Below are 13,702 nucleotides of genomic sequence, written 5' to 3'. Positions count from 1 at the left end.
ATTCGTATTGGATGCGACGTTACACAAGCCCCATTCAAGCAAACGATGTTCTGGTGGTTTCTCAAGATGGTCCAGTACTTGTGGCCAACCTCAAGAAATCCCATGTCGACCTCAACGGCATTTCTTCTTTCCTCATCCAGCACGACCCCTTGGGCCAGAGTGATGACAGTGGATAGACAATCTGTTTAAGTCTTGCCATCTTCTGCGCCAACCAGTCACTCCTCTTCAGTGCCGAAGCCGTCGCTATGCTACCGCTTCCTGTAGTTACCCGCAATCCTGTACCGGAAGAAGGACTACATGGACCGCGACATACAATCACGCGAGTGTCGCTCTAATCTGGCAGAAACGTGTCTCTCCAGCCCATTGACTATGATACCGGGCAAGCACTCCAAATTTGTCAGAGGCGCCCTGAGACCCAGTCGACGTAGGTATGTGAATCATGTCTTGACAATTCTCGTCATTCACTACCAGGTGGCGCCCATCGAAAATGCACTTCACTGTTCAGTCCCAGACCCTTGCCAGATCGACATTGGACAACACTCTCATCCCAATGCAAACGCTCTTTAAGTCTACAACCCTCTCACTTCGGAAGTCTCTGAGGCCTTCATCAAGTAATTTAGTGACAATGGTCGCCTCATTCACCCTCGCCTCCATTCAATTCTACGTATTACTGACAATCCTATTCCTCACTCGTCTATGTCACGCACAGGACGACGGCTCATCGGAACCTAAGCCTCCTGGGTGGTTCATCCTACCTGCGGACTCAGGAACGTCCTCGGACGGGATGGTGGACTACACATTTGAATACGGCTCTTCACCAGAGTTCCAATGGGTCACAAATGACACTGAGGTTGATCTCAACATTTACGACGCTTCTGGCACTGCATATTCACTGTTGGGTTGAGTACTACTCATTTCTTTTCATTTCCTTTCTAGACGAGGCCATCTGAATGCTGCTGCTGCCACAGACTAACGATACCCATCTCAGGCGACACTGCACAGACGTCCTTCAACGGACCCCTTGTCTGGTCGAGCGACTTCGGACCTCCGTACGGTACAGGCTTCTACCTGCAAATCGTGAGCGAAGACACCGACTACACAATCGCGACGTCAGTCACTTTCACCGTCGTCCCGGCAGGATCCAACCCAGGCTCCTCATCTTCACCTACAGACACCTCTTCCGCGACACCAACAACAACAGAGTTGATCAATCCTCCTCTAACACTGCCAACAACACCTCCTCAAACCACTAGCACGAGTACCACATCCACAACACCGCTTTTCGAGAGCTTGCCAACCACGAATACGCCGAATGCACCATCGACGACCACGTCCGAACCTGCAGTCAAAACCACCACAGACACAGCGTCCACCCCTGCCACAGCACAAGACACCAGCTCTACCTCCTCGTCCGCTCCTACAGCTGCGCAAACAGCATCGCTTCCACAATATGGGGATGGGGGAGCAGACACATCCTCCGATCCGCACGACAAGGCCCTTATCGATGGTCTCAGCACAGGTCTCGGCCTCACGGTCCTGTCAGCAGCACTAGCCTGCCTGTTCCTCCTGCGCAGACACAAGCAACAACAACATGATAAACAAAAGAACACACCACAGGCCGCAGAAAAGGCCAACGTGGAAGGCGGTGCTCAATCTCATAATCGCGTCGACTCTTACAGACTCCTTCCCATATACAGCCCGTCCGACGAGCTCAACGGCTCCAGGTTTTACTCTCGGTCAGACTTGACGGGGATGGTATTGGCTTCACCTCGAGGGCGTGAGACTATGGCAGAACTTCCGAGTCCTCCTTTCCGAGGGATTGGCAAATTTGAGCCAGACCATTTGATTGAGTTGCCTGGATGAAGTCAAACGAGGGAAAGTAAAGCAGATGGGCAGGAGCGCATGAAAGTGTATGTAATAGGATACTATGACTAGTTGTATGAGGATGATCGATACATAGCGAGCCTGTTTCCAGAAAGGTGGCATCCTTCTGACCGTGGGAGCTCCTCACGCCCAGATAGATATCGTTCCTTATTGCCCAATTCGGAGTGCTACGCACACGACGATATAGCGTTCGTCTCTGACAGGAGGAAAGTCATCAGCTCCACCGTATAGTCCTACCAGCTTGTAGTCACGGCATCCGGCGTCGCGAACCTGCTGGACCTTGAACTCATATCTTCGATGTACTCCTTGTTAGATGGTGTGACTTCTCTGGAGACAGGCTCGGCATGGTCCAGTGAATCCGCGTTCGTCAGTCTAGCATGTCGGTTCACATGTTCACCACAACAGGTGTCTCCGGATGCCGCCCCTCGAACTTCTCTTCCAAGTCAAGCCCTCTTGTTCTTCCAAGCGGCATCTGCACAGGCTTGTGGATCCTCACGACCCATAGGAACCAATCTTCCAGCGGCAGCAAGTTCAACAAGACATCGTTGATGATCCATCCGATACCACAGATAACGGCGCCAGCAACGGCATCCAAGATGAAATGATTTGCAGTCGATACAATTGCAATGAGGATGGAGAATGGGTATAGAAAACCGACGGTCCAGCAGGCAGCCTGCCGAGTGCTGGGAAGGCGGATTTGAGGTGCGAGTTCGGGATGCGAATTGTTGAACAAAGGGAAGTAGATGGATTTCGAACGTCGATGCTCCGGAGCAAGCGGGATTGTCATGATGGTAAGGCCTACCAATAAAGAGTAACCGAAATGCAGGGATGGCATTGCAGCTGAGCACAATGATTAGTGACATACTACTCGTTGATTCCCTGAATTCCACACATACCATATTGATTGCAGCACCTGTTCTGTGTCCAGATGCTGCTGGCACCATCCTTGCCATGCACCGTATCAACGAAGCCAAAGCTCTTAGCAAGTGCAGCCTGTGGCCCATTGTAGTCCGGGTCGCTGAGCAATCGTGGTGGCATGCACGGCCAGACGGTGAACACGATGAAGGCAAGAAGGTTACAGACGGCCATAGTCCGTCTGCGGGCTTCGTACAGGAGAGGACCTGACGTAGAACCCGGTGACGAAGATTGTCCTCCGACCTGCGGACGACTACCTCGATGCTGGACAAGTCGATTGCTTGTGACGGTGTAGTAATATAGCCAAACGAGGAACGCTATGGTGCCCGGGATGTGGATGAACGAGTATAACCAATTTATGTAGGTCAGTAGGCGAGGGTAGGACATAAAGAACCCTTGAATCGGGATCTCCCAAAAGATGTGGAGTCGCTGTTCCCATTCGATCACTTGAATAGCATGCCGGCGTGCGACGTGTACTGTGCCTTCGACCAAAGTGACTGCTGTGAAAGCACGGCCCAGCTGATATACCTGCGCCATGTTAGGGCCTGTCGTTGTGTTTCTGGTACGCTCGTCTTACCCAGTATATCAGAGCCCAGTACCAGCCTTCCACCAAGAATGGAAACTTGTGAAGGATCCTGCTCAAAAAACGGTTACGAAACACCGCAGTGTTTGGTGTCTCAATCACTCGGTGGTATCCCATGATCTTTATCTCTCTTTCTCGCCATTTGTTCTCTTGGGAAGGTAGCAGAGAGGGTGACAGGGACCTCTTGCCTTGAGACAGGCGTGCCTCTTCGATGTCGAGGTCTGCGTTCACATCGACTCCATATGCTTCGGGCAACGCTTTATCCCAGTGTTGATTTCTGGTAGTAAAGCGGTAGTCGGTTGCACGGTTGACCCATGCGCCCCCAAATAGCAGAGTAACAACCGCCAGCGGTTCTAGGAACGCACCTGCCCCCATTATTGGAGTATTTCTGTTCCAGCTCTCTCTTCACTTGCACAAGGACGAATGACTGGAGACAGTGCGAAAAGAGACTATTAGTATGGGAAGGAATAATACTGATAGCGCAAACGGACGGATGAGGAGTATAGTATTGGTAAGCGACCGTGCCGGCAGGCCAGGATGGGAAATCGCACGCAAGTCATGGCCGGGAGCAAAGTTCCTTCGACGAGAATGCGATCACGATATGGGATGAGTAGAGGGGGCCCACCTCTGCATTGTTACCATTCAGTGTCCTCAACGTACGAACAGAGTCTGCCGCTCGCTAGTTCGTTGTTATCGCCATCCGACCAGCAGATGTGTGCCCTCGCTGAAATGGCACGAGCGAATTGCATGAAGCCATGTACCTACGGAAGTACATGGAAAGCATATTCGGGTTTGGCCGGATGTGGTAGCCAGGCACGCGTCGGTCGGACTCGTGAGGATAGCGAGAGCGAGAGTGCTGCTTATGCATTCCGACCGTATTACCTCACGGTACGACCAGTAAAGGTGATATGATGAGTGAGCGAGGGAAATAAGGTGGACAGTTGGTTGACCTGGGAAAAATGAGGTTAATCGAGCGGGTACAAAAAGTACTGTATAGGTTAAGACCCTCTGGCATTCTCCACGACAGGTCTTCTATCAACCCCCAATCTCATCCCTTTCCGAACCTTCCGCTGACCACCATCGACACAGCATCATTATTGAGTCTTATCAGTCGTCCAAATGCCTATGACCGAACTGCGATTTATGCCGGTACCATTGCTACTGCCCTTTTGTCTCTTACCAGGCTAAATGAGACCTCTTTGTAGAGGTCGTGTGCTCATATTTTCCAGCCTGTTTTCTGATGTTCACCAGGTCGTGTGACTGACTGTGAAGCGACACTAGTAAATGCACATCTTCCCCCCTTTCCGCCACCGACTGAAGATTATGCGGACTGCTTTCCTCTCTCGCGGCAGCCGGAAGTGGTGGCTTGATGGTGCATGACAAGCATATTCGGCATCGGCCTTCGAGGCCTCCCTTCCACTTTTTCTAGACAAGTACCAAGGCTGAAAACCCTCTGCTGCGACCGGAGAACACTTTGCTGTGTTTTCGAGCTTTGGACATAGACTTGAAAGAATCACAGCCTGCGTTGCGCGCTGTGGACCGTAGCTCAGTGCCGACAGCCTCGTGTCTGCAGAAGCCGGACTGGCAGTCGACTGTGGAGATTGACTTGCTGCGATTTAGTTGGCAAGTGCGGTCGATCCTGCTGCGTGCATCTGGCACGTGCAAGGTTGAAATCCTGTACACTGCCCCAGGTAGCAAGAGATCAATCTTCGAGCTTTCAGAGTCCGTCACTGCATACCATCCCTGGGTCGCCCTCGAGGCGGTAGAGATGTTTTGGAAGTGTATGGGCGTATCAGCCTACGATGGAGATGTTTGTAGGTGACTCTCGATGTCGCTACCAGTCAATCTCAACCAATCTTTCGTCCAACATTACCGACTCCTCTCCCCACGATGCTGACCACCAACTGGCCCTCCGCTTTCTCACCGGTGGCATCTCGAATGCCCCATCCCGCAGCGCCAAAAGCATTCAGATCGCGTGCTAGTTGTATCGTATGCTCATTTGCCAACACATCGCGCCCAAGTTGAACTCTGCCCACGTCTTCAGAGCCCATAGACATCAGAGTGATCACAGTTGATGCGGCCTCGAGACTCACACAGCCGCCGCGTTCGACGCTTTCGAGAAGTTGAAAAGCGCACATTCGACCAATATCCTCCGGCGGTATACCGCCTTCAGGCGGACTCGACGAATCTGCAGAGTATAGACAACCAGTCGTACTTTCTGCGACCAGTGACAATCCAAATCCCAGACCGACCTTCCTCTTAGCGCTGGGATTGTTCCTTTCCGGTGCAGGCACCAAACTGGCACTCCCAATATCCGAGAAGACGTAGATGTCTGGGACAAATTGATTGAGAACCCCTCTTGCCGCCTCGATCATTCTCGCGTTATTACTTCCACTCACACCTGTAGAATATGCCACACCTCTTATCTTCTTGACACGTCCCGGGCTCATTGAGTGCAGTGTCTTCGGCAATCGAACTTGATGTCCAAATACAAGCTGGACTTCTCCGGCGCCGCCCACGCCATGCGGCCCTGGGTTCGATCTTTTCAGTATCCTCAACTCTATGTCCCGCTCAATGCCGAATCTCTCGTAGAGCGGAAGAATGGCTGTCCGCACGCCGTCGACACTCATGTCGCCCCATTTCTCAGTCGAGCTGGTGATCACGCCGGGACCAGTAAAGAGGATATCGACTTTGGTCTTGCTGAATGGTGCGAGCAGACATATTGGTAGAAGGAAGTAACTTAGTCCGCGCGTGTTGTTAGCGGGCACTTCATGTTGTAAAACACCTGAACTCGAGGCACCGCTGCCCGGAGCAGACCCTGTGATTAGGCCGGGTTTGTAGAGGACAACAGTACCGGTGTACGAGATCTCGATGTGTGAACCATTGGTGATGGCTTCAAGGAGGCGGAGGAAAGAAATCTCGTGCGGCGCAAGGCCTGGATTCGTAGGAGAGTCGGGACGGATCTGGTCGATGCGGACTGCGCGGCCAAGGAGGGTCGAGAGGACGAGTCGAGAGGTGAGGGACTTGTGGGATGAGAAACGCAGGGGAGGCTGAGAAGTCGACATGATGCCAGCGTGATCTGGTCACTGCATGCTTGTGACTTTCTGCGTCAAAGATTGAATGAATGCCTCTAGGACTGATGGTGGAATCTTCATTTTCTCTCCGCATCTTCTACAAATTTTTCTCCGCATGGCAGTGAAATTGAATTCCACCCATCGGCGATAAAGTCCTTTTTCTTCCGTGGTTGACGTCGTCGATCGATCCGATCATTTGCGCATTTTCTCTCGCGCCGCAATCGTATTCGCATTTGTCAGGCTCGACGCGTTGCGATTTGATGATAAATACTAGTATATCGCACGATCAGTGAGTCAAAGCACACGCGAGCGATATAAAGCGTACCAAGCCGTTAGTGAAAGAAACAACATCCCGCATCGCTTATCTAGCACCTCAGACCACCGGGTCCTTCATTACCTTACACCTCCGAATAAATATGGCATTAAATCTGCCCAAGTGGTGAGTTCTGTTGTTACAGTAGGACCAAGTACTGTGCTGACACTGATTGCACAGGCTCAAGGACAACTCCCACCTCCTTAAACCTCCCATCAACAACTACTGTGTCTACCACCCCTCATCTCCCTCCACAGGAGGCTTGACAGTCATGGTTGTCGGCGGACCCAATGCTCGAACAGACTACCACATCAATACCACTCCCGAGTTCTTCTATCAACACAAAGGCTCCATGCTGCTCAAGACCATGGACACCTCGACGGAACCTCACACTCCGGTTGACGTACCGATCCACGAGAACTCGCTGTATCTATTGCCCGCCAATACACCTCATAATCCTGTCCGGTTTGCGGATACCGTCGGAGTCGTCTTGGAACAGCCGCGTCCAGAAGACTCAGTAGACACGCTGAGATGGTATTGCAAAAAATGCGGAAATATAGTACACCAGGCCAGCTTCCACTTGACAGATCTTGGAAGCCAGATCAAGGAAGGTGTGCTGGCATTTGATAGCGACACCGAAGCCAGGACATGTAAGAACTGCGGGACCGTTGCCACGTCGAAACCGGCGCCGGGCGAAATAGAGCAGCCACCAAGGTTTCCTCCTGAGTAGGCTGTGTGATTGTTCATCCAGTGGCGGCGATAGAGGCCTGGTCATTTTCTTTATCTTGGGTAGCGTGTTCCTGTACCATACTCCTCTCCGTTGAGATGTGTTGTAAAACATCCTCCGCGACTTTCAATGCAGCAGGTGGCAGACCGGCTAGTTTCGCCACTTTGAGCGCATGAGATTGCCGATTGATGCCTTTCTTGAGTCGATGCACAAACGCAAACGAACCATCATCGCCTTCGAGAACATCCGTGCAGTAACATGCCAGTTGCTTCCAGTCTCGCGTCATGTCAGTCAAGGAATGGAAATGTGTCGCAAACAAAGTCCGGCATTTGTTGACATGGTAAAGGTGATGCAGGCTGGCATACCCTACCGCTGTCCCATCTTCAGGAGTGGTGCCACGGCCGACCTCATCCATGATCACGAATGATCTCGGCGTCGCGTGTTTGAGAATGGCTGCAGTTTCTAACATCTCCACCATAAAGGTGGACTGATCACGGAAGAGGTCATCTGCAGCACCTATGCGACTGAATATTTGGTCTACTAGACCAATCTCTGCATGCGTTGCTGGCACGTACGAGCCTGTTTGGGTGAGAATCGTGAGCAGGGCGTTTTGCCGGAGAAAGGTACTCTTTCCACCCATGTTAGGACCGGTCACGAGCCATATTCGTTCTTTTTGGTCAAGGACGACGTTGTTGCTCACGAATGAACGGCCTTGTTCTTCCAGGCCCAGTTTCACCATGGGATGCCGTCCTCCTATGATTTTGTGTTCGGTGCCACTATTCACGAGCGGTCGTATCCACGATTGTTCCCGTGCCAACGTAGCGAACGCACTGGCGACATCGAGTTCGTCCATGACTGCTGCATTCCGGCGCAGTTTGACAAGATTGTGGATGACTCCCGCTCTGAGAGAGGCAAATATCCGCTTCTCTTCGTCTCTGATATTCAAGATGGCCTGATCAATCCTGCGACCCAGTCGAGTCCAGTCACTCAGATAGAACGATCGCGTGCTCTTCGAGGAAGACACCATTCGCGCATGTAGGGACTCCAGTTTGTCTCGGTTGAAGCCTGTAGCACTTCTGATATGGCAGATGTAACCAAGGCCTGGCGTTGACTTCAAAGTCAGTGTCGGGGCCGATAGTTCTGTCCTCAGTCTTTCCGCGAGAGCGAGCTTTTCAGCTTCCAAGTCATCCAGATCTTGATGTAAGCGCAGTAGGATGTCACTGGCATTTCGACGCATAATCCAAGGCTCTTCCAGCACAATGTCATCTTTGTTCGGTTCTTCTGATTTACTACGAGAGCGCACAGCCTTGGGCAGCGATTCCAACTCCTCAGGGGCGCTCTGTAGGACGACATCATGAGCAAGGGCTGCCACACTAGCTGCTTCGTCTTCTTCCAGGCGATGCTTATGTTGCAGACCTTCTTCATCGATGGCGGAGGAGATACTGGTCTGGAGCTCACCAGGCCCCTCAAGATCGAAACGTAGCAGCAATCGTTGGAGAGGCGAGTCGTCCGTGGAAACGCTTGATTGTAGCAGATCACGAGTAGAGACGGTCTCGGAGATTGCGGTCGCCAGCGACAGCATGTCATCTGCATCCCCCTTGTTCAGAGCAAACTTCTGTACGATGCGCTGGACATCATACGTCCGTCTCAACCGAAAGATCAGCGAGTCTGTCAGCTCTTCCGATTCGAAAAACATGGCAACAAGGTCAAGCCGCTCGTTGATTTCTGGCAAAGACGCAGAAGGTGATGTCAGACGATCTCGAAGCAGACGAGAACCACTCTTCGTCACCGTCCTCTTGACAGCGTGAAACAGGCTACCTCTGCCCAGCCCATCTCTTGCCGTCTCAAGTATCTCTAATCCCCGCAGACTACTCCGATCAATACTCAGTATCTCGCAAAGCTCTTTTCGCCGAGGAGGTTGTAGTCGCAGCTGTAAACCTTGAAGCCGCAGTCTGACATAGTCCAGAAGCTGATGTCCAGCTTGTTTCTCTCCAGGCTTGAAGGCCTTGTCGTCATCTGGTGCTACTGGGGTTTCCAGCATGGCATTCCACTCGATCATGGATTTGAAGTCATTCTCTGGTTGATGCAGAGTGAGCAGTCGATGGTCATGGCCCACAATCTGCTGAACCTCGTCTTTTATATCTTCCGCGACGTTCACTGGCAGAACAATCTCTCGAGGAGCAATCCGTGTCAAACCCGATGACAAAGAACTTCGACCAATGGTCTGTGTGAAGAAGTCACCAGTCGATAGATCCAGCCAAGCAAGGCCGATCGTTTGTTCGGCATCTGCGATCGAAGTTCCTTCAGAACCATCATGTCGAAGCGAGGTAGGTTCAGGGCTGGAGCTCGATTCAGGATATACTGAAAGCAAAAAATTGTTTTCATATGGATCAAGGAACTTCTCGTCAATTAGTGTGCCCGGGGTTACCACTCGAGTGACTCGGCGGTCGTGCTTCAAGCCACCGGACTTGACTTTGCCAGATACAGGGATCAGGAACTCATCACAAATAGCCACATATTTCTGCAGATCTTGCACCAATGTCTTCAAAAAGCGGTCGAGCTGGAAGAAGGGGAAGCCTGCCATGGCCACGGGACCCATCTTGGTTTGCCTGGTGCCCACCTTGAGACTCAAGAGGGGACCAAACTCTTCGGCCTGTTCAAAGTACAATTCATAGAAGTTACCGACTCTTGTAAGCAGGACGCAATTGTCAAATTTGGCCATGTTGTTCCTCACACCTTGGAGGACGGTAGGATATTGAGGTTCGTCGTCAGGAGGTATTTCAGGGAGGGCTTCAGCTTGGATCGCTCCTTGTGGCAACTCCTTCACTTTCTTCCTTGACATTGTCTTCGCACCCCTTCGTTGAACCTCTTGCCATCGCCATGTTGCAACGCAAGAGGCTGCAGGCTGGGCAAGCCGCAGCAGTAGGCTTGGTTGACCGCATCGCTGAGAAATGTGCCCAACACAAGTGACATGTGGGCGACTGAGCAGTCTTGCCAGTGGGCGCATCACCGCACTGTCCTTTGGAGTTGATTGAAGGACGCGCAGCGACGCGTTAAATGGTGCAGTATCTCCGAAAACCTTGCCGCCCTGAGGAGTAACATGCCTCTCAACTCCAACTTCAACTTCAAATTTCAGGTTATTCCGAATGACTGTTACTAGAGAAATCATTCAACAGTAATACAGCATCCGCTCACAAAGTAAGATTCAAGCGCAGCTGTTGGATTTAAAACGAGAAGCTGCACACATGCCCCTAGGGAACGGTTCAGATGTCTTACAAACAAGCATGAGAGAGAAGTATCCAGCAGTGTCAAATCAGTGTATCCAAGCAAACCAAGAGAGCAAACTTCGTAACGAGCATTATGAGACACCACGTTAAACCTTCATGATCAAACAACGGGCCATCAGACAAGTCATGCGCACGAAGGGAAAATTGAAGTGCTTGGGCCTTTATCATGCTAACGAAGATTGCCAGGTGTCTTGTGAGTATCACCCTTGAGTGCCTTGAATCAGCCATGTAGGCAAAGCTCTCGGATTGTCGGTTGGCTCTTGCGAGCCTCACGCTTGACAACACGATCACAGCATTTCGTCGAGGATTCGGCGCGGAACACAACGCAATGCGGGATCATAAAGTCCCAGTTTTCACCCAGGTTTACGGTACGTCCAACCAGCTCACATCATGTGTAGGACCTTTTCGACTTATCATCACCTTGTACCGCCATCTCCATATCGGGCTTACACAGGATCCACGAATTGGCAAGATGTGCCAATCAATCGCTACTTCCACTTTCACAGCTTTTCACCGATGAGAACCTGCCGGAATTTGTATCGTATAAATTCTTGTTCATCCTCAACTTACCACCACTTCGGCCATCAACTTACACAATATTTCTTCAGTTTTGGAACAACATTAAACCAGCAATAAGTACAATCATAAGATGGCTCACACTGACGTGTCCCTGTTCCTCAATCTTTGCATTGCCTCCTTCGTTGGCAATTACATCGGCAACTACATCGGGACTCTTATCGGCAACTGGCTGTTCCCTAGGGACGACCGCCCACTCACCAAGGAGGAGATTCAAGAACACTACGAAGTGATGAAACGAAGCACGTCGGAAATACTCTCCCTGATCGAAGAGGCGAAGTTGCGGACAAGGGAATTGCAAGCACTGAAGGAGCAAAAGACAGAATCGTGATATGCAAGTAGAGTGACAGTCCTACAAGCAGTACTTGGGGTTCGACTTGCCTTGTTGTACTGAATGGGGTGCGCCAATGCTGGAGAAGGGAGAATCGTCAATTTGCTTGTTTCTCGCCGTCCATCAACACTCTGGAGATTGTTATCTGGGAGGAGCATATGCCTACTGTTACGGCTCAAGCCAACAAAGATCGAGAATGGTTTCAGTGACAGGAATGACTTTCAGCAACGGAGGAATCAAGGCTCGTGATTTGGGGTACTGGGTGTTGTGTACATCATTTGTACAAGGCTGCAACGATTTGTCGCAGCGTTAGTTTTCTTGGTCCTCAGTGAGGGAGTCTTTACTCTTTCACAATACATGGTTTCAACTTAGTATATGCAAGGCTGGACTGGCTTGTCCATAAGATCTTCATGTGGGTTCCAGGGTGCCCTCCACGACCTGCAAGGGCTGAACATTTTCCGTCCACTCACCACCAGGATGGGTAAGCAACGCGCATTAGCCTACCACGCCTACGCCAGGTAATCAAAAAGGTCGTTATGCGATATATCTGTTCCTCCTTCCTTCTGGTCAGCTGAGCACTGGTACACTGAATTTCTAGGCGGCCATGGCTTTGTGGCCGTTCAGAATATAGGCAAGTGGCCGCCTGTCTCTTCACCGGATCTTGCGCCGCACTATGTTCATTACTTACACGCATATCGACGACATCAAAGCCCCCGCGAAGAAACGACAAGTGCACTTATATCAGAACCGCCGGAGGAAAGAGATCAAGGCTGCCTCGACTGCGCTGTCAAAGAATCATGCCGCCAAACCAAGCGAGGCCGACGCTGTCTCGTGGCCGAGCCACAAGTTCCCCATGGCTTTGCAAGCGGATTTGCTCTTCGAAGGCATCATTCTGTTGATGTGGTCTTCCTTCCCGCCTAGTCTGAAACAGTCCTCGCACGCTGAACGTGACCAGGTCTTCATGGGTATTCGAGGGGCCGTGATGAGCAAACTCCATGCCCGACTAAGTGTACCGCAATTGTGCAGCGACGATGTCAGTATCCATACAGTCCTGTCATTGATGGCCGCAGATGTATGTGGAAGTTCCACCATTCCGTCTCCGCAGGTGGCTAACCCTATCAGTTCAACCGTGGGCTCGACGACAACGTGGAAATACACTGCGAAGGACTGCGACAGATGGTCAAACTTCGAGGTGGCCTGGCGGCGAATGATGTCCAGCCTCAGACCAAGTATTCCATCACGGCGTGTGTACACCTGATACACCACAACGAAACGGTCATGACAGGGCTAACGGGCGAGGGCAGCGCAGAAATGATGGTCGACCTCGCGATCCTCCGGCGTGGACTGTCGCCGAAGATGAACATGACCCCAAACAACAAGATCGTATATCCAGCGCACCCGTTCTCTCCTGAATTGTGCAAAACCATTGCCACCCTCCCCAAGGGATTCGAAGACATGGCTCTCAAACAAGTGTTGTCCGTTCAAGTCATCGACCTGGTTCACCGACTGACTAGAACGATCGAGCGCGGACCGGCAGATTTTCCCAAAGACACGTCCATCGCGGTCGAAATGATGCGTTTGTCAATGGAGCCGGAGGCCGACATCGTCGAGAAAGGTGTGATCTTACTGACCTTCGTGTTCGCCCGTTTCTTGAGCGATAAGGCGACGAAAGGTTCGAGTTCACCTCAGTCTATGCGCACGGATGACGCGATCAAGGAGCCTGTCGGGCGCTGGGCAAGATTCGCGTTCGGGATCCAAAAGGAAGTGGACAGTGATTTTATCGCGTGGACAACGTTCGTGCTCTGGTTGGCCTGCGAGGACTATGGATACTCCGAGAAAGAGCAAGATGAATTGGTAGACCGGCTCGCAAGGACGCAGCCGACCATGAAGAATAAAGACCGGCTTTCGAGCGTGGTGACAAAGTATTTCTTCCATCAAAGTCTCGAGCAGGATCTGGACATGTTCTGGAAAAGTTTGATGACCAAAAGTTGATATTCTGGCTGACTGAGAAG

General features: G+C 51.5%; 6 protein-coding genes across 6 annotated transcripts; 3 read left to right on the top strand and 3 right to left on the bottom strand.

Annotated features, from left to right (window-relative positions):
- Positions 1-297: 297 nt before the first annotated feature.
- EDD37DRAFT_607016 (uncharacterized protein) lies at positions 298-1,863 on the top strand (the record flags this gene model as incomplete). The annotated part of the gene is made up of 3 exons (XM_062814942.1): positions 298-428; positions 472-899; positions 989-1,863. The coding sequence occupies 3 exons, from the start codon at positions 298-300 to the stop codon at positions 1,861-1,863; spliced, it is 1,434 nt and encodes a 477-aa protein (XP_062674131.1).
- Positions 1,864-2,269: 406 nt separating this feature from the next.
- On the bottom strand, positions 2,270-3,757 carry EDD37DRAFT_607015 (uncharacterized protein; the record flags this gene model as incomplete). The annotated part of the gene is made up of 3 exons (XM_062814941.1): positions 2,270-2,724; positions 2,781-3,327; positions 3,377-3,757. 3 exons carry the CDS (start codon positions 3,755-3,757, stop codon positions 2,270-2,272), a joined length of 1,383 nt encoding a protein of 460 aa, XP_062674130.1.
- Positions 3,758-5,229: 1,472 nt separating this feature from the next.
- Positions 5,230-6,447, bottom strand: EDD37DRAFT_647891 (18S rRNA biogenesis protein RCL1; the record flags this gene model as incomplete). The annotated part of the gene is made up of 1 exon (XM_062817949.1): positions 5,230-6,447. One exon carries the CDS (start codon positions 6,445-6,447, stop codon positions 5,230-5,232), a length of 1,218 nt encoding a protein of 405 aa, XP_062674129.1.
- A 213-nt stretch (positions 6,448-6,660) lies between these two features.
- EDD37DRAFT_300096 (3-hydroxyanthranilate 3,4-dioxygenase 1) lies at positions 6,661-7,506 on the top strand. Its single transcript, XM_062811205.1, has 2 exons — positions 6,661-6,895; positions 6,950-7,506. Exons 1-2 carry the CDS (start codon positions 6,873-6,875, stop codon positions 7,497-7,499), a joined length of 573 nt encoding a protein of 190 aa, XP_062674128.1. The 5' UTR covers positions 6,661-6,872; the 3' UTR covers positions 7,500-7,506.
- Positions 7,507-7,512: 6 nt separating this feature from the next.
- EDD37DRAFT_561071 (DNA mismatch repair protein MutS) lies at positions 7,513-10,503 on the bottom strand (the record flags this gene model as incomplete). The annotated part of the gene is made up of 1 exon (XM_062813867.1): positions 7,513-10,503. One exon carries the CDS (start codon positions 10,501-10,503, stop codon positions 7,513-7,515), a length of 2,991 nt encoding a protein of 996 aa, XP_062674127.1.
- Positions 10,504-12,363: 1,860 nt separating this feature from the next.
- On the top strand, positions 12,364-13,682 carry EDD37DRAFT_647888 (uncharacterized protein; the record flags this gene model as incomplete). Its single annotated transcript, XM_062817948.1, has 2 exons — positions 12,364-12,762; positions 12,813-13,682. The coding sequence occupies 2 exons, from the start codon at positions 12,364-12,366 to the stop codon at positions 13,680-13,682; spliced, it is 1,269 nt and encodes a 422-aa protein (XP_062674126.1).
- Positions 13,683-13,702: the final 20 nt, after the last annotated feature.

The sequence above is a fragment of the Exophiala viscosa genome, assembly GCF_022695815.1.
Source record: "Exophiala viscosa unplaced genomic scaffold EDD37scaffold_2, whole genome shotgun sequence".
Lineage (NCBI taxonomy): Eukaryota > Fungi > Ascomycota > Eurotiomycetes > Chaetothyriales > Herpotrichiellaceae > Exophiala > Exophiala viscosa.
The sequence above is the reverse complement of the archived record's forward strand: the minus strand, read 5'-3'. Positions and strand labels throughout refer to the sequence as shown.

Coding starts and splice junctions, on each gene's coding strand:
- EDD37DRAFT_300096 (XM_062811205.1), top strand. CDS start 6,873: ATGGCATTAAATCTGCCCAAGTG. Junction 6,896..6,949: donor GCATTAAATCTGCCCAAGTG/GTGAGTTCTGTT, acceptor CTGATTGCACAG/GCTCAAGGACAACTCCCACC.